The following is a 27,553-nucleotide window of genomic DNA, read 5'->3' as shown; positions in this document are numbered from 1 at the left end:
GCAGCTTCTTCTCTGCCGCAGCTGGGGAAAAGGATCCTTCCTCCGGATCCGTGAAGTCGTAGGGGGATTTGTGACGCCAGCAGTGGCCCAAGCTCAGTCAGTCCCGGCCTCGCACCTGAGCCGACCGCTGGCGGGTTTGATTGAGACATAACTGACATACAATCAAGTATGTAAACCTACAGTACATATTCTTTTTTGGTCCAGCTTTTCTTTCTCTTAGTGTAATTCAGACTTGGATTTGAGTCCTGGCTCTGCCATGAATTAGCTGCACGGCCTTATGCAAGTCAATCCTTCCTCTGAAATGGGCCGATTCTGCCTCCCTTCTTAACCCCCCTAGGTTGTTGGGAGAAAAACAAACGAGCTCACAATGACCTAAGGTGCTAGATGGTCCTGTTCAAACTGTGAGGTGCTGAGGGTGAGTGGATAATTCTGCTAGGGCTCAACTCCTCTCAGGATGGAGGCTTTGGGCGAGTCTGCCTTTCTCTACTGAGTCCGAGAAAGCTCCTGCCGCAAACCATCATCAGAGCTGCAGCAACCTGTCCGTTTCCTCCAAGTCCAACAGAAAACTATACGTTGAGTGTCTGGCACTGAGGCGCTCACTGTGGATCTGCCGGCTTCCAGGAAGCACAGAGGAAGCGTGGACCTGCGCACCTTCCCCCACCCGGCAGGCCTGACGCAGCCCCCTCCGGCCGCCCCGAGGTCTCCACAGAGTGCACAGAAGGAAGCACGAGACTCAGCTGAACTCAAGTACAAACTTTATTTCTATTACAAGGGTGTTAGTAGTTATAATAATAATAAAATTAAAAGAGGGAGATGGGGGCTCCGATACTTGGTTTTCAGAGCAAGCCTCGGAGCTCAAGCCTCCGTCCTGATCAGGGCAGTGCCCTTCATGACCCTGGCGGGGATAGGGAGCCCCCCGCCTTCTCCATCAGAAGGCAGTGAAGACAAAGGAGCCATGCTCCCCACCAGAAACAGAAGGCAACGATGCCAGATGCCAAAGAAGCAGACTGTTTTAATCCACTCAACTCTAACTCATCTCATCTCCAAAAGCCTTGTTCCTAACATATATTGCAACTGGCCTGAACACCTGACCCGACTCCTCGACACACACCAGAGGCCCAAATCCTACAGTAGGGAGGGACAGTACACAGGGGAGGATACCCGAAAGGTCCCAAATTTAGGCCCCTGAAGGGAAGAGAGTGACCTCACTGGTGGGTACCAGGTTTCCAGAACCCTCTCCTCTTTCCACCAGGACCACACAGCACCAAGAAGCAGTGAAGACAGTATGTCAAAAGATGGCGCCCTGGTAGGCGGAGAGGCCACACTTACATTTCTGTGTTGCCAAAAGGCAGCAGCTAAAGCTGAAACATTGCTCAACAGCCTCCCTGCTAACCCTCCCTCCAACCCCCAAACTCCCACAGCACAATCTCAAAAGACACAAAATGGCCATAACCTAGAAGAAGTTAACATCCGTACAAGCTCCCCGCCCAGAGCCCGAGAGGCGGGGCCTGAACTGCGGCGAGCGTGGCTGTGCAGAGAAGATGGAACCAAAGTGCGGTTCTCTGCAGACACCATTACTCTTCCTCCTCCTCTGCATCCCCAGCTCCCTGCTGCTTGGGCGGGGTTGCCTGTTGGACAACAGAACACAAACGAAGGAGAGAGTGAAAAGGCAGTACTTCCTTTCAAGCCCTGAAAATGTCCTGCCTCTACAGAAACCACCTCAACAAAAGCCAGAAGAACAGTCCTTCGGCCACAGGCGCCCGATGCCCTGCTCCCCTCTGCCCTGCCCACGTCCGACTCCTCACTGAGCACCTGCGGCTGGATCCCCGCTTACCTTTGCAGTTCTATTGCGATAGCTGGCGGCTGCAGGGGTGCCCCGAGAGTTCCTGCCACCTTCACTCCTACCACTGAAAGAGAAGCATTGGAAACTAGTTCCTGAGATGCCCGGAGCAAAAGTCAGAAAACTCAGAGGGTACAAAAACAGCTGGAAGCAGCTAGAGCAAAGCAGCTCTCTGCGAGCAGACAAAACCAACCAACAGAATAAAACCCACGGAGAGTAAAAGAACATTTTGGAAACAGGCCACAGGACAAGCCAACTCCATACGCCCATGTTCAGAGCTGCTCAAAACCCCTCTCCTGGGCCACGGGTCTTACCTTGCTCCGAATCTCCCTGCAGGCCCACGGGGGAAAGAGGGCACAAGATTTTCTGGGTAGAGATTTCGCACAGGGTGAATCACGGGAACATGCCCAGTGGCCACGGCCCCATTATGGCTGTTGCGACTCCGCCCCCGGATGTCCTGGCCGTCTAAGTTGTTGAGCTTCATTACCCCAGGGGGGCTGGGCTGGCAACCAGGTCTGGAGCCTGACGTGGACATTGACAGTCGGTTATAGGCAGCCATCATATTGTTGATGGGTTTGCTAGGGGGAAGAGGGTAGGTGGGCCCTTTAGCCGTTTCCTGCTTGATATCATCCATGTATCCAGAAGACAGGTCTCCTATGAAGAGAAGAGAGCACCAACTTTAGGGAAAAGACTGCTCTTGCTACCAGTGCTAGATTCAGGGCAGGAACAAAAAGACAGAAAAGGACAGCAGACAGCTGCCTCACTCACATCTAAAGGCTGCTGAAACCCACGTCTCCAGAACTGGGGTGGAAACACTTTGTCTACTAGACACCTGTTACTCAATCCACAAACACAGCCTCCTAACTATTCAACAACAGTGTGCAAGCAAACCTTGAAAAGTAAGTTCTAACTGGCTTTGTAGTGGTTGGGTTTCAAAGGCCATTTACGTGCCCAGGCACGAGGCTCTTTAACAATAATAACGGGGATGGTGATGACTGAGGACCCTAAGCAGATTTCCACCCAAAGCAGAGGCCCAGGGCAGCCACAGGAAGGTCTAAAAATTATCTCCAAACAACCCACTAAGTACACAGACAGGAGTCCCACGCTGAATAAGCACTGAGTACTACGCATGTTTCATGGCTATCCCCACGGCCATCCCCCCAGAAACCTCCGCTCGAGACCGCTAAGTACCACAGGACCACAACTAGCCCAGTGAGAGCCTCCTGTGCGTGGTACTTGGGGATTCTGGTAACCCCCATGCGACAGTGGCCGATGAGAAGTGGGAAAGGGGCCCGAGTCAGCAGCAGACCTGTGGCTTGGCCCAGCCCTGGCCAATACCCTGGTGTCTGACACGCCTCTTGGGTAGCTCTGGTGAGGTCTCTTGAGGCTGGAAATCCTGTCTAGGAATCCCCTCCGTCACATGGTTGTTTGCTGTGGCTGGGCGTTGGTCACACTGGTCCTAACAAGAAAAACCAAAATTAGTACCTCTGGACTGAGTCATTCCTAGGAGAGGAGCAGGGGTAGGAAAGGAAGGAACAGCTGGTTGGGTGAATACACCTTATGGGGGGACTCGGACAACACCAAGAGGAAGGGCCTGGCACTAAGAGAAAACACACTGGGCACTGCGGCCATCCCATCACACCCACGGGACTGAAGTGGCACTCTCTGATTTGCGCAGGGATCAAGGAAGGGCTGGTCTTGCCAGCCCCGAAACGCATGTCTGTATTTTGACTGTAGAGTATTTGCATGGTTGCTTATTTCATAGTCTCCCCTAGGAGACTACAAGCAGTAATCTCTCTACTGCTTGATCCAAAAGCAGAAGTCTTTATTACAGGAATGAAATGTGTGGTGGTCTAGCAACAGCTACATGGCATCAACTGCAGAAATGACCCTGAATAACCCCTACAGTGTGAGCTTCCCCAACAAACAAGATGGGGCAGAAAATGGACTTTCCACTAACAAACTGGAATCCTAGATTGCAAAAGCTGAAAAAGAACTTCAGATTGTCTACTCTAATTCCTTCATTTACCAATGTCTCCAGTGAGGGGATAGGACCTACCCAAGGTCAACCATAAGGGCAAAGCCAGAACTAGATGCCCAGGTTCTCGTGGAATCCAAGCCTCAGACGCCACAACAGGAAGAACCTGCCTGGTCAAAAGCAGAATGTGTTCGTGACTGGGACCTCAGGGAAGCTCTCACCTAAACCCCTCTGGCAAGTGTTCCCTTCCTGCTTAATGGAGTCCTGGCTCCTTGGTCCTCAACTAGCGACATAATGGTTTCAGATGCCAGAAGGCAGAGAAAGTCTGAAGGCCTGAGGTACTGTCAACTTCAGAAAGCTCACAACACCTATGCATGCAGCTGGAAGGCTGAAGAAGCTTTCTCAGCTCTGAAAGCCTCAGGTTCACTCACAGAGGGTCAGCATAGAGTGAAATGGACGGGTCCATCCGGGCCTCTTACCTGGTGATGGAATAGCACCTCCTCTTCCAGCTGTACCCCACAGAATTCACATGGGATGATGATGCTGTCCTCCACAGGGGGTGAAGTACTCAGGCCCATCAAAGAGTCTAGCTGGTTGCTTGTCGCCTGCTGCACAAACTTCTGGAAGAGGACATCAGGGTCCTCCATCACTTTAGGGGAAGTGCTGCCCATATTGAACGAAGGTAAGGCACATGAAGAGTTACAGCTTGTCTGTCTCATAAAACAAAGGATTAAAAAAAAAAAACAGAGGTTAAGGACAAAACATTCCTAAAACATTTTCTAGAAGTCACAAAATTTTAGTAATGCTTACTACTGGGGAGAAGAACTAGAAAGGATCAGGGAATGCAAACAGAACACTCACTTTACTCTTATTTTAAACATTTCTGTGCTTTTATCTTTTACTGTGTTCATGTCACTATTCTTTTTAAATTAATCTGAAGATTCAAGATTCTTCCCATAGCTATACAGTAAAAGACATTTTCTTTGTCATCTGTTAATGAATTTTCTTATGCTGCCCCCAAACCAAAAACTAGGGGTATATTCAAATACTATATTACTCCACTTATGAGGTAATATATATTTCACCCAGAGCAAAGGGATACTTAACAATTTTAGAAATGCCAGACTAGGCCAAACCAGATCAGAGAGAACTAGAGCATTGAGGGAAAAAGTAGTTCCCTTCACGGGGCCATCCTCAAACGCAAAGGCTATTCTCTAATATTTCCTAGATGGCTCAAGAACTTTCAATCATTCAATAAATATCCAACACCTTTCATATACCAGGTTTCAGAAACTAGGAAAACCCAGAACCTGTCCTCAAGGAACTCGGCCTAGTGGTACAGATGGCCTAGTGGTTTGCTTCCAGCAAACCATCTTGAGTGATGCTCTGAAAGCGAGGTCTGACGTCCCACCTGTGTGTGCCCCAAAAGTCCTGTGCCCACTTATTTTTCAGCCTATCACACTCTGATGTGGTGTCTTGATGCCATCATCTGCACCACTAAGCCAAGTTTCCTGAGGACAGGTTCTTGGTTTTCCGAGTTTCTGAATCTCAGTACCTGGTATATGAAAGGTGATGGATATTTATTGAATGATTGAAAAGTTCTTGAGCCATCTAGGAATGATGAGAGAATAGCCTTTATGTTTGAGGATTGCTGAGTGAAGGGAACTTTTTTCCCTTAATACCCTTGGTCTCTCTGATCTGGTTTGGCCTAGTCTGGAATTTCTGAACCAAGTCAAGGAATAAGGGGTCTGTGTATTGGGTGTGTTAAGGAGGCAATGGGGGAAAGCCACACAGCTTCTAGGCAGAAAAAGTCAAGTGCAAAAAGGACCCCTGACCCTTCCAGGGAACTGCAAGTACTTCAGGACAGGTCCAATAATCAAAGTGTGGCATGAGATGAGACCAGATTATAAGATAGTCAGCAGAGATGCACACTAGTCACCACAGTGTGGAGGAAGCAAACAGGGCCTGCTGGAATGAACATTACTTTTTCCAAGAGGGAAAAGGCTGAGTTTACATGCCCCTGTGCCAGTCACACCATAATGAACACGCAGGCATATTCCAGTAGTGTGCTCCAGACCTCACGTGGCCTACACCGCCAGCGAAGGCCTGCACACGTCCCTCCCAGAGCCCAAGTAATTCACAACCCACCTGATGGTCGATCAGCAGCTCCTCTGGGTAGAGCTCCTCACAAAATTCACAAGGCAACATGGTTTCGTCAGCTGCACCTACATATCAGAGGCCACAGTCAGACTCAAAATGAACAAAAACAAACTTGATTTTTTTGTTTTATATAAAAGTCTGACTTCCTTTGGCATTTCAGAGATGTAGCAGTTTGTGGGGCTGTATATGCTCAAAGGGAAACTATCTGAGAGACCAAACCCTAGGTAAAAAATTTGCCACTATGGAAAAAGAGACTTGTCACCATTCCCTGAGTAGTAGTAAAGTAGTAACTTACCCACTAGTCTCACTAAGAAAGAAATTTAAATGTGTAACAACCTGAGGCACTAACCTAAAAGCCCTCTGTGCATTATTTCAATCCTCAGGAAAGACTTATGAAGTAGATCCTACATTATCCTCATTTTACAGATGGAGAAACTGAGGCTTCTATATTACTGGCAGGCAAATAACATGAAAAATCTTCCCAGTACAAAATATCAAAAAAAGATGCTGAAAAAAAGTAACTTAAGTGAGTAAATAAGAGCCATATTAAACTCAGGATTCTTAAAACACAACAGCCTCAGTCAGACTGCTCTGCTCAACAAATGGAGGGTGAACAATGAGAAGAGGGAAGGAAATGTGCCTAACTACGTTTTGGCTCTGGGTAGGAGACACAAAAGTCTCTAATAAAGAACAGTAACTAAAAAAAAAAATAAATAAAAAAATAGAAAAAAGAACAGTAACTAGAGTTTGGCCTTTACATACATGGGTTTGAATCCAGAACCTACATTTCTGTTTTTACATAAATTTACATTTATGATTTTAAAAAGCCCAGGCCAAAAGCTCAATTTAAAATGATCCTAGTTGGTAGTATCCGTAAACACCTAAATAATTTACATATGCATCTAGGGTCCAGAGGAATACAGAAGACTAATGCTAAGAATAAAGAAGACTTAATGCTAATACATACCACAAACATACACACACACACACACACACACACACTCACACAGAGGAAGGCAGCAAGCCACCATGAGTGAGAGACAGCAGAAATAGCAAATAGCAAAAAAAAAACTTTAGCTATACTTCAAACATAATAGAAAAATAAGTATATTTAACATCATTAAGATATGTTACAAAGGGAATTGCAATATGACTACGTATGGTATAAAAGATTATTTTTAAACTGATGACACATTGAAGAAAAAAGAATCAAACAGAATTCAAATAGTACAAATGAAAAATATATTATCACTGAAGTGGAAACTTCAATGAACATATTAAACAATGGATAAGAAGATAGATAAGAAATTACCCTGGATGCAGCACAGGACAAAGAAATGGAAAATATAAATTAAAAAACATGGAGGATAGAGTTCAGGAAGAGACTGCAGGGAATGAAAGACAGGCAATAATCAAAAAAATAGTGGATGACAATTTTCCATATAGATGAAAAATACTAAACTTTTGAATCAGGAAGGCCAGCCAATCCCAAGAAATTTAAAGCCAGAGAAATCTTCAGGAAACTGCAGAATCCCCAAGACAAAAAGGTCTTAAAATCAGCCGGACAGAAAAGAGAGTACCTATAGAGAAATCACAACTAACACTAACAGATGACTTCTCTGCAGCCAACAACGGAAGCCAAGAAATAGAGTAATATCTTCAAAGAACTAAGATAAAATAATTGACAATCTGGAATTTTATGACCAGAGAAACTAGAAAATATTAAGATATTTTCAGACAAGCCAAAATAGAGAATTTACAATCAACAGACACTTTGAATAGAATTTCTAAAGAATGTACCTCAGGAAGAAATTTATTCTAGAAGGCAGTTGTGAGAAACAAGGAAGAATAGGAGAGAAAAGAAAATGGTAAGCACATAATAAAATGATAAATACAAAGAAAACAAGAGAATACTTTCTTAAGTCATAAAGGGATGATCCGAATTCTAAGGTATTATAAAAACTGGAACAAGCGTAGTGTTAATTAAATTTAGTCTTTGTTAAGTTAAATAAACGTGTTGAAATTTCCAGGGCAACCACTATAAGAACAGACAGAGAATATAAAGTCCAAACCAGTAGAAAGGAAAATGGAATGAAATAAACAAACAAAAATCAATAAAGCAAATCTAAGAAATGACCAAAAAAGGAGAAAATAAAGGAAACTACTCTGAAACCACAGTCTTCACTTGTCGGTACTATGCTATCGTAATTTTACTTTCTTCGGCACCAATCTAAATGTTCTGATGAAGTTAATCTGAAAGGCCAATAAGGAGACATTAAATGATGCTGCTCAGAGACTGGAAAACACTGTCTTTGGAACTAGGGCATTTTCCTAAGGGAAAGAAGCAGCAGCTATTAGGTTAAAAAAACAAACAAACAACAGAATAGATCAAAGGTAACAAAAGGGAGAACGTGAGTATCGACATCCCATAAAAGACCACCAAACTCTTAGAAGTGGGAAAACATCCAAAGCCAAACACTGAAAAGCCTTCTTCTGCTCCCAAAAGTTCACAAAGTCTCCCTAATAAGATCAGCTTTTAAACAATCCCAATTATACATTCACATCCTTTAATATACAAAGAACACAAGGTTACCCAAAACCTGTTGGAAGTGGTGACCTCTGGGGAGAACTAGACTATTAGTGGGTGAAGAAGAGACTTACGTTTCTTTTTATTCTCTCTGTCTTAATTTCTTTTAATGATTCTTACCTGTTTTTTCTTTAACAGCTTTATTGGGATATAATTTACATACCATTACAATTCACCCATTTAATGTGCACACAATCGTTTTTATTACATATGCAAATTATCTATTTCTAAAAACCCTCTACAATATAAAAGACATTATTTTTAAGGAAGAAAATACAGCCTAAAACAATTGTTTTTCAACCAATGGGGACATAACCCTCTCAGGAACCATGGACTCATCTTATGCACTCTTTTAATCTACATGTTAACCAACCACTGTCTAGTGTAGATCGTGGAAACAAAATATTTCACGTATATATTTACATTTTTCAAATTAATAGAATTATAGAAATACAAAAATAGTTTAAAAAGAAAAATATGCCATTGTCTATCGAAGTTCCCATTAACACTCCTTTACCAGGAGTGTTATACCTCCTTTAAGCAGGCCACATGAGACCCAAACTGGGTCCAGGACCAGTTCCTGTTTTATCTAAATCAACAAAATGTTAAGAGTTAATCCTACTGTTCTTGGAGTCATTATTCATATAGTGACATGAAGCAAAACCACAGCTGAGGGGGCGGCCGGTTAGCTCAGTTGATTAGAGCCAGTGCTCTTACATGGTGCTCTTAATTAACAACAAAGGTTGCCAGTTCGATCCCCACATGGGCCACTGTGAGCCGTGCCCTCCACAACTAGATTGAAACAACTACTTGACTTGGAGATGATGGGTCCTGGAAAAACACACTTAAAATAAATAAAAGTTTAAAAAAAAAAGAACCACAGCTGAGAGCTGCTTAATTTTCAGGTCCCTACAATCTCTTACACCTTGAGTGTTTTAAATATGATGTGCACCTCTCAAACATATCGTTCTCTAAACAAGAGACCCGAAGAGTGGTTCTCTGCTCATAATCCAACTTTTATTTTTAAAAACTGAGTTTTAATCTATGAGTCCAATACTATTAAGAAAAAAAAGAATTGTTTTTAAATACGGGCAGGGATGAAACAAAGTTCCTTATAAAACAATGACGACTAGTAAATATAGAACAAAAGATAGAAACAGAAAAGTTACCATTTTACAAATCACCATAGTAATACTTGATTCAAGCAAAAACATCAATGAATACTAAAACTGCCAAAGAATGTATGAATATCCTGTTCCCCAATCATCTCAAAATAACATCCTGCATCTAGCTATTATAAGTTATAAACTGTATCCTATACAGTGGAGGTATCTGACAGATCCCACTTTAATGAATAACAGAACAAACTGACACCTTGAGAAGAACACAACAGTGTAGCATTCCTGCTAAAACTGTAACCTGAATCTAAACATGGAAAAACAATGAGACAAATCTAAACTGAGAAAGAAATATTCTACCAAAAAACTGGCCTGGACTCTTCAAAAGTGGTGATGTCCTAAAAGAAGTGAGAGAGAAAGAACGAGAGAGAGAGAGAGAAACTACCACCATAACCTAAAAAGAACTCAACACAATGCATAATCCTGGATTTTGAAAACAAAAAACTCTAACAGCCATTATGTATGAGCAGGACACTTACGTTAAATTTCCTGAGAGTGACATTTACCTGGGAGAATGCCCTTGTTAAGAGATACATGCTAAAGTATGTAGAGATAAAATGTTATGTCTGCAACTTATTCTCAAGTGGTTCAGGGCGAAAAAATTATATATATAAAGATAATAGAAAAATACTAAAATTGGTGCATATAGACGAGTATATACATATCCACTGTTAGTATTCTGACAATTTTTAAACATAAAAGGTGGGAAAAGCGGTGAACAAACAAAAGAGGCAAATTCTATCTCATGAAAAACTTTCAATTTTATATGAATTGTATAGTTTAAGACTTTTTAAAAAATGTAAAGACAGAGGCTAGTGCAGAATAAACAAACCTACCTTTTATGTCATTCAGAGTGTTGGGACCTTCACGGGCCTGGTCTGCCTCACATATGGCCCTCCAGAAGTCCTGCTCTGCCATGCTGGGGGCCTGGCCTTCGTTTTGGAGACTTAGGGCCAACATAAAGTCCAAGTTCGTACTGTCTTCACCACCCTCTTTGGGGGATTGTCGGCTTCTATTCCTTTCCTGCCTTTCTTGTTCTTCCACTGGAAAAAAAAACAAACAGTCCTCAAGATACATTAGAGATGTTGCCATCCTTTAGCTCAAATCCATGCCCAACAAATATTCAGCGTATAGGCATCTATGAAGGAACAAGAGGCCCAGCCCTCCAGTTCTCATAAGACTCCAAATATGAAGATTGCCAAGAGGCTCCATTACTATTCTATTTTATAAATAAGCACTATTATTGAGCTGTAACTATTGAGACAGGCATTGTGTTCAACATTTTACATATATTTTCTGCATTAAAGCAGAATGGTTTAAAGCATGGGGTCGGAGTCCCTGAATTCAAATCCCAGCTCTACCACTTACCTACCCTCATAAGACTGTTGTGAGAATTAAATGAGTTAACAATACATGCAAAGCACTTTGCAAATGCCTGAAGCACATGGGTATACTCAGTAAATGTTAGCCGTTCACAGCACTGGAATCACCACCAACCCTTCTAACTCTAATCCAATGGCAATCCAACAGCAAAGAGATTCTGTTACTCCCATCTGTAGGAAAGTTAGGTATTCTTCCTAATGTTACCTAGCTACAGTCAGGTTTCTAGAACAAAGATCTATTTGGCCCCAAAGCCCTGTTCCCATTTGCCCTGAGATTTTGACACCATTTGTTTTCTAATCCCAAACACAACTCACCTAGATTATTCTGAACTGGAAACTGGGTTGTCATGTTCCTTTGGTTGGTAGTCCTACTCTGGAAAAGATCTGCATCAAAGGCTCTCAGGGGCCTTCGGAGAAGTCTCGTGGGTGCATCTAGAGACTGAATTTGTCTGAGCTGGGATGCAATCCAGATTTCATCTTGACCCCAAAACTCATCATATGCATTAGTTGGCATGGCCATCTCATCTCTCTTTTCCTCCCCATCTTTCCCACAAACTTCAGGGTGAGTCTTCAGATCTTTCACCAGGACATTGCGCCCACAACTGCCACATAACTCCGTCCGGGCACCACAGTAATCTTCATGGTCCTTCAGTTTGAGAACAGAAAGTTCCAAATCACAGTGCTGGCAAAGGGCAAGCCGTAGAGGACACTCAGTCTCCTGCAACACAGAGTAATGAAACCGTTAATATACAAATCTAAGAGAGGCCATGTTTTAACACAGGGCAAGGAAAGCAAAAGGTATTTACTTCAATATTCTCTCCCAACCCAAGCTTCGCCTGCCTGCCATGTTTTTCTATGTATTTAAGAGTCACAGTTTCCCTCTCTGACCCTGCCACCAGATTCTACAAAGGGAAGGAAATTCTTAGAAGGAATCTACTCACTCAGCCACCCTGACTTATCAACATTTTCTGCACCGATTACAAAGTAACTTAAAATCAGCCAGAGAAGCCCAGGAGCAAACGGCAGAAGCATAGCAAATCAGATGTTTGTCAAAACTCCACCAGCCCAATTGCTCCTTACTACTCCTGGTAATAAGGAAAAGAGACTGCCCTTTAGAAAGACACTGAGATTTCTAATCTGCACATCTGTATATAGCACTGGCTTTAAATTGACCAAATAAGCCAGGAATCGCCAGTGAAAATGACCCAAGAGTATAAATGTACTCAGCAGAGGAAGGACAAAACTGTTGTACTTAATTTGAAATTGTCACTAAAGCACTAAAAATATTAAAAAGATATAAATAAATATGTTACTGTGATATTTCCAAAACTTGAGAACTTAAGCTCAGAACTTTAATGTAACATCATTTCAAAAGTTTAGATGCTTTACAACCACTGTGCCAAAGAGCAAGTTTCTTTTCATACAAATTAAACCCAAGTTCTATTCCAAATGCTACTTCAAACATTTTTAGTAATGCTTGTATGTGCTCTTGTAGAAATGCAAGAAACTGATAAAGTGGACCCAAGAATAAGCATGGAAGAGAAACAATTTTTAAATCTATGTTTTTGTGGCTTTAAAATAACCTACCAGGTATTTAACACCAATTCAGAAAGATGTTTTTTAAAAAAAGCTTTATTAGAAAAATGTCACTGATTTAAGTTACTCAGCAGCAAAAAAGCAAGTAATTGTCAACACATACTAAATAATATATATAGTAAGTGCTTTAACAACCCTAAAAGGTGCTAGAAACTCACCACAACAGCGAATAATGTATAAACTTTTTTTTTAAGGAAGATTTTTAAAAACTCTTTAATCTCTAGTCTACAACTGTCATATTATGACTTGCACGAATGTTAGGAAATACTCTGTCCTTGTATCTTTGTAATGACTGGTACATTACCATGTTCATTACTCCCAGAAATATCTGGGGGAGAAGTTAGAAGAGGGGACAAGTGATTGGAGGCTGTTTTATACAGCAGGTAGATGTCAGAACCGGAGAAACACACATTAGCATTAATGAGACCTCAATCATAAACCCCCTTGCTGGTAAGGCCTAGTAAAACACAGGTCAAATGCTTAGAAAAAATAACGAAGGTAAAAGTGCCAAAGTACTTATGAGACGTTTATCTCCGAGCTGTGAGGTTGAGTGATGCTTGTTTTCTTTCTGTATTTTCCCATTTTTTTTCACTGAATATGAATCACCTTTTAAAATTATAAATGAATAAATTGCTCTTTTTTTTTTAAGTACATAGAATGAAACGCACAAATCTTAAGTGCATTCCTTGGTGAATTTTTACATAAATATACACAGTCCTCTGTGATCATCAACTAAATAGTTGTTGGGATTTTTTACCTGACTCGTTCTTTAGCTAACTCGTTCAAAATTTACATATATATGTATGTATGTGTGTGTGTGTATATATATATATATATATATATATATATATACACACACACACACATGCATGGACAGTTTTATCTCAACTAGGGACCAAATGATACTATGTTCTTTCTCACCAAATGCTCTCTGAAGTCCTTCTTTAGTGTAAACAGCATGCTAACCAAGTGATCAAGAAGTCAAAGTGAAATTACAAGATGTAAGTAAGGCAGGCTGTGTGCTAAGGGGGTCATACCACACGGGCTAGCCCAGACTTGGCTTTGCACTCAGTGAGGCTGCCAACAGCCGAACTCCAGCATGACAGATTCAGTTCCAAGGGCAAGGTTCTGCGGCCTGAGCATGAGGCATAACAGCCATGCAGCTGAAATCTGGCAGCAAACAGCCGAAGGCTCAATAGGCTTTGGGAGGCGGTGTGCATGGAGCTGATAGAGAACAAAGACTCAACCAGACTGGCTTTCTGCTCTGCATGTGGCTCTGTAACCTCAGTAGGGTTGACCCCCTGGTAACTCACTCCCTTCACGTTGCAGGTAAACTAACCTCATGATTCTTTAACTGCCTCTTCTCCAACTTCTTGTTACATTTGCAGGTCACCTAGGGTAAGAAGTGAGAACCAATAAATGGGCTTTGTGGCAACATGTCCACTTGCTCCTGCACAACAGCAAGCATAATACATTGATGAACGTTTGAGTACTTGGTGGTTCACCTGACAGTGTTCTGTAGCCATGTGAGTCTCCATGTCGGACTTGGGAAATGGTTCCTTGCAGATAGGACACATACCAATGTTCCTTTGACAGTGGATCTCATGGATGGTAAAATTATACACAGGAATTTCCTTTTTGCTACAGAAATAGATACAAGAAAAAGGCAAGCATTACTGACGGATCTACTCAGTTGTATCACATGGAAATCTGTCCTGTACAAACTTAAGTCTCCATTATTCCTTTAGTGAATATCTCGACTATAAACTCATGCATATTACTACCCCTGCTTTTCAAGAATTAACAATGAAAGTTTTGAATCTTCTGTGCAACCCTAGGAGTTATCAGTGCTGTGCACTTCCTCTAAAAGCTCAGCCTCACGTTCTAGACATCAGTGCTGATCACAACCAACAACATGAAGAGCTAGGCTTTTCCAAAACCATCCCTGCCCCAAACCACAATGGTATGCCCCAGATTAAAAAAAAAAAAAAAAAAAGCCGACAATTTATTTTCACTCTCAGTCTAAGGCAGGTTTAATCTCATTGGCTTTTATTCTACTAAAAGTCAAACCAGGCTGTTGGAGCTACTGCCACCTCTGCGTCTGATCATTTGCAATGTCAGGCTTTGACAACTCAAACACAGCTTTCTACCAGACAACTTATAGCATCAATGACCAATCACAGCAGTCCTATGATTGTGGAGGAAGTGGAAGGCCCTCCAGCAAACAATATGCTGGCTATGATTACTCGCAGCAAGGCCAATTTGTCCCTCCACAATAGCCATACAGTGGGCAGATTTCCCAGTCAACTCAGACATACAAGCCAACTGCATCTCAGCCATCCTATGGAAACAACTTTGAGGAGGAGCCACCTTTATTCTGACCACATCTGGCAAAAAGCACTAACAGTGTTATATCCAAAGTAGTAGATGGCAGCATCATGAATGAGACTGATCTGGCAAGGGCCTTGCTTTTGGAGCCACATTGTTACTGGCTGGAAAAATCCATATGGATGACATCAGTGCAATTGGATGTCGAGGAATGTTTTGTTTATTAAACTTAGGGTATTTTATTTGGATGTGTGGCAAGTGTCTTTGGATATTGTCTTCTTCTTCTCATGATCCTAACTTCCAGCTTTGCAGTGATATTTTCTTGGCAGAATGGTTCAGAAATCATTCTCACTGCTAGAATTATTAGATGGTGTATTTTTTCTGCTTCCAAAATTTTTATTTCTGTATGAGCTAGGGAAGGACAGCAACTTCTGGAAGCATATTGCTGTGCTTTGTTATATGGAATCTTGGCCCTAATTTCCGTTTTTTTTTTTTTAACTGAATTTACCTGGGATGTGGACATTATTGGGCCAACACAAAGAACTTTGGAACTCTTAAATCAGACCAGTAAACTGCTACAGTGCAACTGTTACGCAAACCTAATATTTGACTGTTGGAGCAATGGAAGTAAATATGCATCTTTTCTTCATTTTTATAGAACTTTTGAATACCATACTGAATTTACCTGCATTATGACCATCTTTAAGTGTTTGTGCTCATATAAATAAGTACTATTTCTTTCCTGTTCCTGCAGCCTTTGAAAAACAACTTTTTTCTTGGCAAATTATGTCTTTGATAGATTTTTATCAACTGTGGGAAACTAACGACAGAGCTGATAATTTTTCTTAAAAACAACCCAGTATAGTAAAAAAGACCCAAGATTTATTGCAGAAATATTTTCCCAAGGAATTGGGAAAGAAAAATTGCCTGTATTCTCAAGTCAGAAGCACTTAAAACAAAAAAAGTGATCCCAATGTAGAGTTCTATGAGTTTGCACTGCAAAAATGTGACATTCCTCTAAATTAGCTCATGGAATTTTTGCTAAAATTCAGCTGTACAAGAAGTTCCCAGTCTACCTTATTTAGACAGGAAACGTGGACACCTGTTTAGGTATCAGCATTAATAAACCACAGTGACTTAGACTGGCCACATTAATGCTCATAGTTGTGGGCAAACATGAAATCTTCATGTTTCCCAGGAAAAAGAAAATCTCTAACCTTCTTTGAGAAAAAAATATTTTAAATGTCAGTTTCAGTATTGCAGTTATCAATGTAAACTGCATTTGATGGCTATTAATTAAAATTTATCAATTAAAAATATAAAAATAAAAGTCAAACCAGAAAGAGCAGATGCCAGCTTTGGGATAGCCAGCAGGGTCGGGAAATTGCCTCCTTGATGAACCGCATGCTTTTCAAAGCAGGCTGCACGCTAGTCCGGACCATTTGCTCTGGCTGGGTTGGTATAAACTACACGGTACAACTATACCAAAATGAAGTCCTGCACCCCTTTCCCCAGGCCTGTCTCCTCACTCACTTTTTGCCATTCTCCTTTAGTTTAAGGGATCCAATATCTAAGTTACAGAAAAGGGAGAATGACAATCTGAAGTGAAAAAATAAGACCATTTAAATTTAATAAGAGTGGACTATAGTCATTAATATCGTAATAACTATGCACAGATGGTTACTAGACTTGTAGTGATCACTTCGTAAGGTACATAAATGTTGAATTACTATGTTGTATACCTGAAACTAATATATTTTATGTCAACTATAATTTAAAAATAAAAATAAATTTAATAAGAGTACATATACACTCAAACTAGAGGCACACAGCATTCAAAAGCCTAACTTTTTACTCATTTAGATATGACCACTGGTAAACTCCAATTTCACAGTCCAGCTAAGACTGCATTAAAAGAATGTGCCTATAAGTATGTCACCTAGAATAAAATTTCAGAAAAATAAAATCCCTAACAGGATACATTTATACAACAAATCTTTAATAACCGACTTTGCCTCTGAAGCTGAATACTACAGGAACCCTTCCTCCATGCTAAGTTGTAGGTAGTTTATTTCTTTTACAGTTTTAATCTTCATACAGTCTAAGAAACATTTCAAAGTAGGATGACTGATGTGCCTCCAGCTATAGTTATACTCCCCATATGAAAGTCCAAGACACCAAATAAATTCAGTTTCATCCAATGATGGAACTATCAAGGAAGCTGTCATCATAGCAAAGCCAAAAGGTGACACAGAAGAATAACAGCTGTGAGAAATGGGAAGAAAACGCAAAATACTAAAAAGGGAAACTACCAATGTCTTGACAGATTTAACTTCCCCTATTGCTCCAAAATCCCTAGCTTTCTAAGGAAACCACTGGTTCTAAATTAATTCAGTTTAAATTTCTTAAAACTGTAGAATATTAAAATATGTAGTGGAATAAACTATATACCAGTTATCATCTAAACCTATTAACAAAAATTAAAATTAGTGAATTCCACTACAGCCATAACTCATTTATTGCAATTTGCAGATGTTGCATTTTTACGGACTGAAGGCAAGACCTCTACCAGCAAAAAGATTATGACTCGCTTTATTGCCGTGGTCTAGAACTGAACTTACGATACCTCTGAGGTGTCAATGATGTTGTGAAACTAGATTTTAACACATTACTAATGGTAGTATAAACTGCTTAAATGTAGCCTGAAAATGCATTTCCTGGAGCACAAAATGATATACTCTTTAACCCAGTAATCCCACTCTTGGGATTAGGAAGATTTTCAGCAGTGTCATAAAAATGGTAAAAAAAATGAAAATCATTAAAAATGTTTCAACAATAAGAAACAGCTAAGTTAAATATGGTACACCAACAAAGTGAAAGCAGAGCTATATCATTATTGTAAACCATATGTGCACAAATGCCACGAAAAATTAAAGCCAGTAATTACTGTTTAGGGTGTTGAGAGTCTGGGTTTTTTTTTCATAATTTTGACAATGTTAACAGCAAATATCAAGAAAATAAATGTCGACAGTTTTTATTTTATAGGGCTATTCAGGACAACCTATTGACACAGAGCATTCTATATGTACAAGGCTACTTAAATTTTAGAGTTAAAGCAAAATGTTAAGGACCACATAACCATAAGAAAAAATCAAAGCACTTGTCAGGTATGACTACAGAGCATTTACTATCACACATTTTCACCTCTTGGGAAACCTTGAAAGAAAAAGATAAAAGATATTTGCAATGATTACATGAAACAGTTGTCTGCTGGTTTTGTTTTCTTTTTCAAATGAACTGCCAACATAATCCCACCAAACATTTCAACCAGACAAAATACTAATACAGTCACTTCCTACTTACAGATAAAACCAAGATGTTTTAAGTGAGAACACAATTCCATATAGATAAAACTGCTAGAATGCCAAAGAACTAGCAAGTTAAAAATGAAATTTCATTTTAGATAGAAATGACTGAAACGCAAACCAAGACTTCCAGAAAAATTCCCAGCAGCTTTCCAAATAATACACAAACAAGCCAGAAGTCAATTATTTAACACACACAAAAATAAAAAGCTGAATGAGTTTGTTTTCTAGAACTACATTCTCCCTCTAATCAGAGGATACTGTAAGAAAGAGATAACATGCAAAAACATCTTCAATCACAACAAACTATTCTTTTTACTGGACCAGTGGGTCTAATCGCAGTTCATATTTTGACGAGTACCTTAACTTCTCTTAGAGAACAATAGGAATATAGCTCTAAAGACAAAATTTTAAAACTTGGAATTTAAACAGGGCTACTTAGATGAGAGGTCTGTGCTGGCTTAGTCAGCCTTCCTTGCTAATCTGCTCTTTTCTTTAAACAAATTGTTTTGGCTTTGAATAACCTTGTTTTCATTAGCTTTCCATTAACTTACCCTTTTTAAAAATTCTCTTGGCATAGTTATTTATATATTGTCCTAGGCTTCAGATTCCTTCAGATTGGAGTGGACTGTTATAAGAGGATCTTAACTGATGCTAAACCAATGTTTGTTCTTATAAAATCAGAATAATATTTTCTTGTGATTATTTGTATTATTGATTACTTTGTATCAGTACCAGTACATATTAAACCCAAACAAAGCTAAAATGGTGTTTTAACTGGCAGAAAGTGATAGTGGCATATAGAAGGAAAAACATACCCTGTAAGGCAAGACACCCTCACAGAAATGAAATCTTAACTCCATGCAGAAAAAGAATATTGTGACCAGCAGTTGCTCTGATTATATCCTCATTCTACCAAAAGGCTGAGCAAAAAAAGGCAATTAAAAAAAAAATTGTTATCTGGCCCAAACATTTCATTAATCTGCATCAAACGATTTCCCTTATTCAACTTCTCTTTCCTTCTACCACAATCTGTTAAATTACACATAAACACAGAGTGCTGATTTGTTTTCTTTAGCTTTTAGTAAGAGCACTCGTATTAGCAACTAAAATACCAAGTTCCTGAGAAATCCCCACCAGGAATCAGATGATTAGTAGCTGCACTCCTAAGTTTCATTTTACCAAGAGTTGCTGTTTCTTGTCTCTCACGTGGATTAAAAACACCAAAATAGGAAGCTAAACATTCAAGACTGTGCCCAGTCTTCACTAACAGTTCTGGAATCAGAAAATGATAATGATTAATCTGGACTGCCAGAAGACCATAGACTTTTAATTTTTTCTAAAGCAGTGGAACATTCCTTCAGCAAAATCCTTTATAAAAACAGTTCAGCAGCTCTGGTTGAACTGCTCTCATTACTAGATGGAGAGCCAAGCTCACTAAACCTTGTTCCCAATCAACCCCAAGACAACCAGCCACTGTAGCCACTCAGGGAAATCCCTGCAACACACTTGGAAAAACATTAATCTAGTCCATATATTTTCAGTATCTTTTTTGAAATGTATGATGACATTTTTCAGAAAGACAAAAAATAAATTCCTTTATTTATAGGTCAGAAAAGTGAGACTCCAAAGCAAACAAGTAACTTGCCAAAAGCCATTAGCTAATTAAAGGCAAGAGCCAAAGCCCTGACTCCCACTTTCATCCTATCACTCCAGTCACTACACTATGACACCTAAACCAACCATCTTGTCAAATTACTAAAAAGGCAATTTTATCCAAAAGTGTTAAAAAGGCTTGTCCCATATACTTGCACGACATATTATATGGCTCCAATTTTAACCTGCCAATAAATAACCTAACTGTTTACAGAAACTAGTTTGTCCTCATTCCAGTAACATTTCTTAGATTTAATTTCTTACCAGTTGTCACACAGTCTAATGTCCTGGTCATCTAGAAAGTCAGCCATCTTTAGCTCTTCCTGAAAACTACAGAGAAAGAAGTGACAATTTTCAATTTCATGTCTGCTTTAAGAGTGACAAGCAAAACAGAAAAAGTAGAGCACAGAAAATGGGCATTTAAAGCAATTTATTTAAGACCCAACACATGGGTTTTACCTTATTTTTTAATTTTCATTTTAAAATAATTTGACTTGCAAAATCAGCACAAAGAACTCCTACATACTCCTTACCCAAAACATCATAAATAACCATAGTAAGATTATCAAATGTAGAGAAAACTTAATACTAATACAATACTAGTATCTAATCTATAGATCTCTATTTCACAAATCATCCCACTAATGGGTCAGGATCAAATCCAGAGTCACACACTGCATTTAGTTATTTCTCCTTAATCTTCTTTGATCTGGGATATTTCTTCAGTCTTTCTTCATCTTTCATAACCTTGTCAAGTGTACTGGCTATTTTGTAGACTGTTCTTCCACTTGGGTTTGTTTGATGTCTTCTCATGATTAATATATATTCAGCAAGAATATCACAGAAGTGATGTTGTGTTCATCTCGGTGAACATATCAGGAAGTATATGATGTCAACAGGCTCATAATTCCAGGCGATGCTAACTTTCATCACTTAGTGAAGATAGTGTCTGCCAGGGTTTCTCCACTGTGAAGTTTTTCCTTCTTTTTAAGCAAGGTATCAATGCAGAAAGCAAAGTGCCGGCAACTTTATTACCAATATGTAATCTATTCCTTTCCATGAAGCAAAAATGGTCTTAAAAACTGCTCCCTAATAGGGCTCTTTAATGGTTTTGACATCACCAAACTTTTCAAAACACGTATTCATTCATTCCTTCAACATGTTAATTAAGACCTTAGGGCCAGACAACTGTGCCCTGGCACTAAGAATACTTTGCAAATTAAAAAAATAGTGTCTGACTCAACTGATCAATTTAGTAAAAAAGAAAAATAAGCAAAGTAATACATACACCTTCAGGTGAGCATTTTGATGGAACAGTAGCCAGACAAATGAAGAAGGGAGTGGAGGTAATCTACTTTAGGTAAGGATGGTGAGCAAAGAACTTTCTTACGAGATGACATTTAAACTAAGACCTGAAGTTCGAAAAAGCCAGCCAGCAAAGAGAAAGTAAGATAGCAGATGGGAGTGGGGAAAGACCTATCCAGGCAGTGGGCCTAAAAGGTAATGAAGGAGAATGCAAACAGAGATCTGAAAGAGCGTAATGAAAAAGGGAACGATTCAAGAAGCCTTACTATGTAGGACAGAAAGAATACTGGATTCTATTCCAAACTCAATGGTAAACCACAGAGGGATTTTAAACTAAGAAGTGACATGATTCAAGAGAACCACTCTGATATGAAATGTGAACTAGGGATGGGAAGCACCTAGCTATGAAAATAAATCACGTTCCTAAAAGGGGGAAGCACAGGTACGGTTCTCAGGCCTGACTGATTCTAGGTGTGATCTAGTCCAGCCCATTAAACCCAGGCCAGAGCCTCGGATGAGGAAATAACGGGTTTTCTAGCTGTAAGGGGTTTAGGGATGGAACGCAGGGCTCAGAGTTGGCCACTCTGAGAGTCAAATTCTGCTTCTGCCACTCAGGAGGTACGTGATTTAACCTCTCTGGGCCTCCGATTCCTCACGCAGACAACTGACAATACTTCAACGGCCGTTGTGAGAAGTGAATGCGCGAATGCACGGAAGTGCTTTGCTACAGTAAGTCTTCAGCGGTAGGAGCCCACCCCCACAACCCCCCCAGGGACTTCGGGGCAGCTCCTCAGCCCGAAGGGGCGGAGCTACCACTTCAGGAACCAGACCCAGGAGGCGATTTCCAACGCCCCTCCCCCAGGGAGGTCCGGGTAGAGTGTGGAGAGAGCACCGAGCTTCGCGAAGAGCAGCCGTTAACACTTACGGTGCTTTTATTGTTTGCGGAATGCTTTCCACGGCAATCTTTTAACCCTACCAGGTGAAAGTCAGTATTCCCATTTTAGAGACCGCGAAAGCGGACGTCCAGGAAGACAGTTACCGGCCCCACAGTTGGTCAAAGTGGGGACTCGAACCCGGATCTTTCTGTCAAGAGCCCGTGACCCCTCACGCCGGCAGCTTGAGGATCGGCCCCAGCCCCGAGGTGCTCGGGACGACACCCGCCTCCCATCCGCTAGGGACCAAGACCCGGCAGGGGCCGTGGCGCCGCCGGGGGCTGTTGAGGCTCCGGTTCCCAAAGGAGAAAGCGCGGCCTGCCCCACTGGCCGGGGGAGACGCTGAGACACAGGCATCTTTCTCCTCGCGGCCGCGACCCCCAGGCCTAGAGCCCCCTAGCCCACACCCCGCCCTCGGGATATCGGCCTTTCCCCGAACTAGAGGCTGCTGGAGGTTCCCCAGGCGCGGGCCTCCGCTACACTCACCCCGGATGAGAAGAAGGACGTCAAGCCGAGCCGCTAGCCACGGATACTGAGCCCCCTCAGTCAGCCCCCGCACTGAACAACGGCCCCTAGAGTCGCCTCACCACTTCCGACCGTCGCGAAGGAGCGCGGCCATTGGCCAGGGGCGGTCCAGTTGTCGGCCCATTGGATAGCATCGTTGTCGCTCCTAGGGCCCCGCCTTCTGCGCGCCAATTGGCTCCTCAGAGCTCCACGGGGGCGTGTCCCTGGAAGTCCAGCCCCTAAACATCTGGAATGAGGAGCAGAGATTCAGCTGTGATCCTGGTCTAGGCCCAGCCCCTGCCCATGACACAGGTTAATAATATTTGCATGAATAATACTGTATCAACATTACTAATACACCTAATATATTAAGAAATGAATGTCATTTGTTCTCATGTCATGAGCTATTAATACTTATTAGTCATTCTTGTTGCTATTACAATGCCCTCCTGCAGGACATCTGCAGGGCTCTGCCCATATTTGAGCGCTTTGCTCTTTGTGGTAGACGAGGGAGAGGCTGAGACATAGGTTTGAAGTCCCAGGATCTTCATTTGCTACCTATTGGATTCGCTGAACTCCTCTTCCCTCACGAATTAAAAACAAAAATAGAATATTTAAATATAACCGAGAACATACTTAACAAACTTACAATATGGAAATTTAAAATCATGATTTTATTGTAGATGATTGCAAAATGTTCATGATATAATGCTAAGTAAGAAAAGCAGGTTACAAAGCATTATTTATTTGTAACAGGATAGAATATTTAGTTTAAATAGACAGTATATTCTGTGTAATTCCAAAGATATGAAATTCAAAAACAGCCAAACTTGAGGCCACCTGGTGGCTCAGGTGGTTGGAGCGCCATGCTCCTAACACCAAGGTCATGGGTTAGAGTCCCACATGGGACAGTGAGCTGCATCCTCTATAGCTAAGATTGTGAACAATGGCTCTCCCTGGAGCTGAGCTGGCGTGAGCTGGCGTGGGCTATCGTGGGCTGCCAGGAGCAGCCAGTGACCAGCATGAGTGGCCGGCAGCCAGTGTGGGCTACCGTGGACTGCTGTGTGCTGCCAGGTGCGACCAGTGGCCAGCAGAGCGCAAGGCTCATAATACCAGCGTGGGCCAGGGAGCTGTGTCCTACACAACTAGACTGAGAAGCAAAGGCTTGAACCTGAGGGGGGGCGGGGGAGGTGGAAGAAGGGGAAAAAAAACAGGCAAAAGTAATCTAAAATGAGTGAAATCAGAATAATGGTTCCATTTGGAGGGTATGGACTGCAAGGGAATATGACAAAGATTTCCAAGTCCTGGCAATGTTCTATATCTCGATCTGCAAAGTGGTAAACACAGATGTATTAGTTAATAGTCACTAAGCTGTACACTTAAGATTTAAACACTTTACATTGTATGTTAAAGAAAACATACCATTCAATACTGTTCTGCACCTTGACTTTTTTTAAGTTGACAGTATCAATGTTTCTTTGTTTGTTTGTTTTTAAACTTTTATTTTATTATTTTAAGTGTGTTTTTCCAGGACACTGGCCATGCAGGGAGGGGTCTGGATTTGAGCTCAGTCTCGTAAGCATGTGACCCATGATTTAATCAATCGTGCCTAAGGTAATGAAACTCCTATGAAAACTCCAGACACTTAGGCTCCAGGAGAGCTTCTGGTTGAACACATTGATGTGCCAGGAGCATGACACACAGCAGCAAGCAGGTACAAAAGTTTTGCATTGCCCCTCAGAAGACACCCTAGGTGTCTCTTCACCTGACTGTTCCTGATCTACATCCTTTATAATAAATCTGTAACTTTAAGTACCAGCATGCCTCATTTTATGGTGCCTTGCTTTATTGCGTTTCACAGGTGTTACATATTTTTTTTTTACAAATTGAAGGGAAGACCTTCTACCAACAAAAGATTGCAACTCGCTTTATTGCGATACTCACTTCATGATGGTGGTCTGGAACCCAAACTGCAACATCTCCGAGGTATGTCTGTATAATGCCTGGGTTCTGTGGGTCATTCTAGTGAATTATCAAACCTGAAGGAGTCATGGGAAACCATGCATTTATAGCCAGTTGCTTAGAAGATAGTTGGCCTGGGGACCCGCAAAGGAGGACTCCTAAGATCTGTTTTTCACTCACAACAGTTCACTTCTGACAACAAATGTGTAGTTTTTCCTCATACCAACAACCAATCCTCTAACTCTGGACTTCAGCTGGATATCCTACAATTTAATTGAGTTCTGACACTACCTGAGGAGTTAGCATCCACTCCAAGTTAAGGGCTCAGTCCCACAACACTGCTCCCCACCGCCAGTCAGAAGTCCAGTTTGTCACCTGTGCTTCTGACCGATCCACTCTAAACCCAAGGTTCCCACAACCCCCTCCTCGGGTTTGATTATTTGTTACAACGGCTCATAGAACTCACGGAAACACTTTACTTACACGTTTACTGGTTTATTGTAAACAGTATTATAAAGGATATAGATGAACAGCCAGATGAAGAGGTACATAGGGTAAGGTCTGGATGGGTCCTGAGCACAACAGCTTCTGTCCCAGTGGAGTTGGAATGCGTCACCGTCCTGCTACATGGATGGGTTCCCTAACCCAGAAGCCATCAAATGAATACCATCATTTAGGGGTTTTTATAGAGGTTTCATTACACAGGCATGATTAATTAAATCATTGGCCATTGGGGATTAATTCAATCTTCAGCCCTTATCCCCTCCTTATGTAGAAGGCAGTGGGGTGGGGCTGAAATTTCCAATCTTCTCATCATATGGTTGGTTCTTCTGGCAACCAGCCCCAATCCTGTAGCTATGTAGGAGTCCACCAAGAGTCACTTCATTGATATAACCTCAGGTATGATTGAAAGGAGCTTGCAATATATAACACAAATACTTTCTCACCTTTAACACTCAGGGAATCCCAAGGGTTTTAGAAGTGTTTGGGCCAGGAACTAGAACAAAGACCAAATATATACTTATATCACCGTATCACAACAACTGAACCCTTAAACCTGTGGAGTCGTGGAGTCAGGTGCTAACTTAGGTTGGTCAGCATCAGAATTGAATTAGTATACCCAGCTGGAGTGAAACGGACCACGTGCTTGCGTGGAGAAGCCCTGTTGAGGTATATAACCACACAACCCACAGTGATGTTACTTGAAAGAGAGAAGTCACAGTCCTAAAAATGGCATCACTCATGCTAAAAGTCCATGATACCAAAACTAGATTTAATGCCTGATCTAATTGGAATTTCAACTTCTCCCAGAAACATAATCTAATTCCACCAGTCTGGAATGCTCTGGTCAACACCAATGAGGTAATCTGTTATGGGTGGGGGAGGCTTTCTCCATCCCCACCCCCTAGAAAGAAGAGGCAATCTGCATGATTACAAATCCTTCCCAGTTCTCTTCCCCCAAAGAAGAGGTCTGAGCCCAAAAATAATCCTTTCTTTTCTTTTGTGAATACCTCCCTTGTTCCAAACTTATTCCTATAAAAACCTTCCATTTTGTACAGCCCCTCAGAGGGCCCTTCTATCGTGTTTCCCCAAAAATAAGACCTAGCCGGACAATCAGCTTTAATGCATCTTTTGGAGCAAAAATTAATATAAGACCCAGTTTATATTATATTATAAGACCGGGTCTTATTTTAATTTTTAATTTAGAAATAAAAACGTGTCTTCCCAAAAGATGTGTACAGAACGTTCAAAGCAGCCTTATCCATCTTAGCCAAAAACAGGAAAATTTTTTTTTCCAGTGAAAGTCATTTATTAAACAATTATTATATAAGGTCAGTCAGTAATTAAATTAAATTATCTTTCATATTTTTATGAGTTTGAATTATTAGAGCCCATAGGCTTACACTAACTTTTCAGTTGTGTTTTATGAAGCTATATTATCAAGCAAGTTTGTTAACCTTTAAATATTTAGACAGATAATTCTGACTTGGTGGTGGGAAGACTCATTTTTCCCTGAATCTTCCTTCTTTTATTTCCTCTCTTTATATTCTTTATTATGGCTACATCAAATATACTTTATCTTGAATGTTGTAAACACCCAGTAAGTACATGTGTTTTGACATATTATAAGTGTGACTACAATCAAGATATAGACGAATTTTATCCCTCTTCTGTCAATCCCTGGCCGCCCCTAATATACTTTCTATTACTGCAGAGTGGAGTTCCATATACGTGGAACCATATGGTGTGTGCACTTCTGTGTCAGGTTTCTTTCACCCGGCGTGATATTTTTGAGGTTCATCTGTGCTATTGATAAAATCAATAATTGAGTCCCTTTTACTGCCTAGTAGCGTTCCATACTATGGATATACCACAATTTATGTTGACAGACATTAGAGTTGATTCCAGTTTTTGCTAAGATGGATAAGGCTGCTTTGAACGTTCTGTACACATCTTTTGGGAAGACACGTTTTTATTTCTCCTAGATAAATACTTAGAAGTGGAATTGCTGGATCACATGGTACGTCTATGTTTTAATTTTACAAGAAAGTGCCAAACTGTTTTTCTGAAGTGATTGTACCATTTAACAGTCCTACCAGCAGAATGAGAGTTCCAGTTGTTCCATACACTTGCCAACTTGGTATAAATACATTTTGAATAAATAAACAGACGAATAGTGATCCTGTCTCCCGGGAACAACTAACGTTTTTCTCTTGCATGAGTGACCCAGAAGTTCTCCTGAATGCAGAATTTACAGGGGGAGACAACTTTGTTCAAGG

The 27,553-nt window shown here is 41.0% G+C and overlaps 1 protein-coding gene and 1 pseudogene across 3 annotated transcripts; one reads left to right on the top strand and one right to left on the bottom strand.

Moving 5' to 3' along the window:
* Nucleotides 1-738: 738 nt before the first annotated feature.
* Nucleotides 739-22,943, bottom strand: TRAFD1 (TRAF-type zinc finger domain containing 1). 3 transcript variants are annotated; one of them, XM_033098180.1, is made up of 12 exons: nucleotides 22,794-22,943; nucleotides 20,335-20,400; nucleotides 14,227-14,362; nucleotides 14,061-14,114; nucleotides 11,441-11,843; nucleotides 10,580-10,786; nucleotides 5,967-6,043; nucleotides 4,298-4,528; nucleotides 3,179-3,299; nucleotides 2,155-2,494; nucleotides 1,835-1,907; nucleotides 1,244-1,628 (listed from the first exon to the last, which is right to left on the bottom strand). In XM_033098180.1, exons 2-12 carry the CDS (start codon nucleotides 20,379-20,381, stop codon nucleotides 1,575-1,577), a joined length of 1,743 nt encoding a protein of 580 aa, XP_032954071.1. In that variant the 5' UTR covers nucleotides 20,382-20,400; nucleotides 22,794-22,943; the 3' UTR covers nucleotides 1,244-1,574. The 3 variants fall into 3 exon arrangements, with proteins under 3 accessions (XP_032954073.1, XP_032954072.1, XP_032954071.1); XM_033098182.1 differs by lacking the exon at nucleotides 20,335-20,400 and having other exon boundaries at nucleotides 739-1,628; nucleotides 22,794-22,934; XM_033098181.1 differs by lacking the exon at nucleotides 22,794-22,943 and having other exon boundaries at nucleotides 739-1,628; nucleotides 20,335-20,387.
* LOC117017786 (protein YIPF5-like) lies at nucleotides 14,726-17,658 on the top strand (annotated as a pseudogene).
* Nucleotides 22,944-27,553: the final 4,610 nt, after the last annotated feature.

The sequence above is a fragment of the Rhinolophus ferrumequinum genome, chromosome 25 (genome assembly GCF_004115265.2).
Source record: "Rhinolophus ferrumequinum isolate MPI-CBG mRhiFer1 chromosome 25, mRhiFer1_v1.p, whole genome shotgun sequence".
Lineage (NCBI taxonomy): Eukaryota > Metazoa > Chordata > Mammalia > Chiroptera > Rhinolophidae > Rhinolophus > Rhinolophus ferrumequinum.
Note: the sequence above shows the minus strand (reverse complement) of the source record. Positions and strands in the feature narration are given on the sequence as shown.

Coding starts and splice junctions, on each gene's coding strand:
- TRAFD1 (XM_033098180.1), bottom strand. CDS start 20,381: ATGGCTGACTTTCTAGATGACCAGGACATTAGACTGTGTGACAACTG. Junction 14,115..14,226: donor TGGCTACAGAACACTGTCAG/GTGAACCACCAA, acceptor TTCTTACCCTAG/GTGACCTGCAAATGTAACAA. Junction 10,787..11,440: donor TCCAGTTCAGAATAATCTAG/GTGAGTTGTGTT, acceptor TTTTTTTTCCAG/TGGAAGAACAAGAAAGGCAG.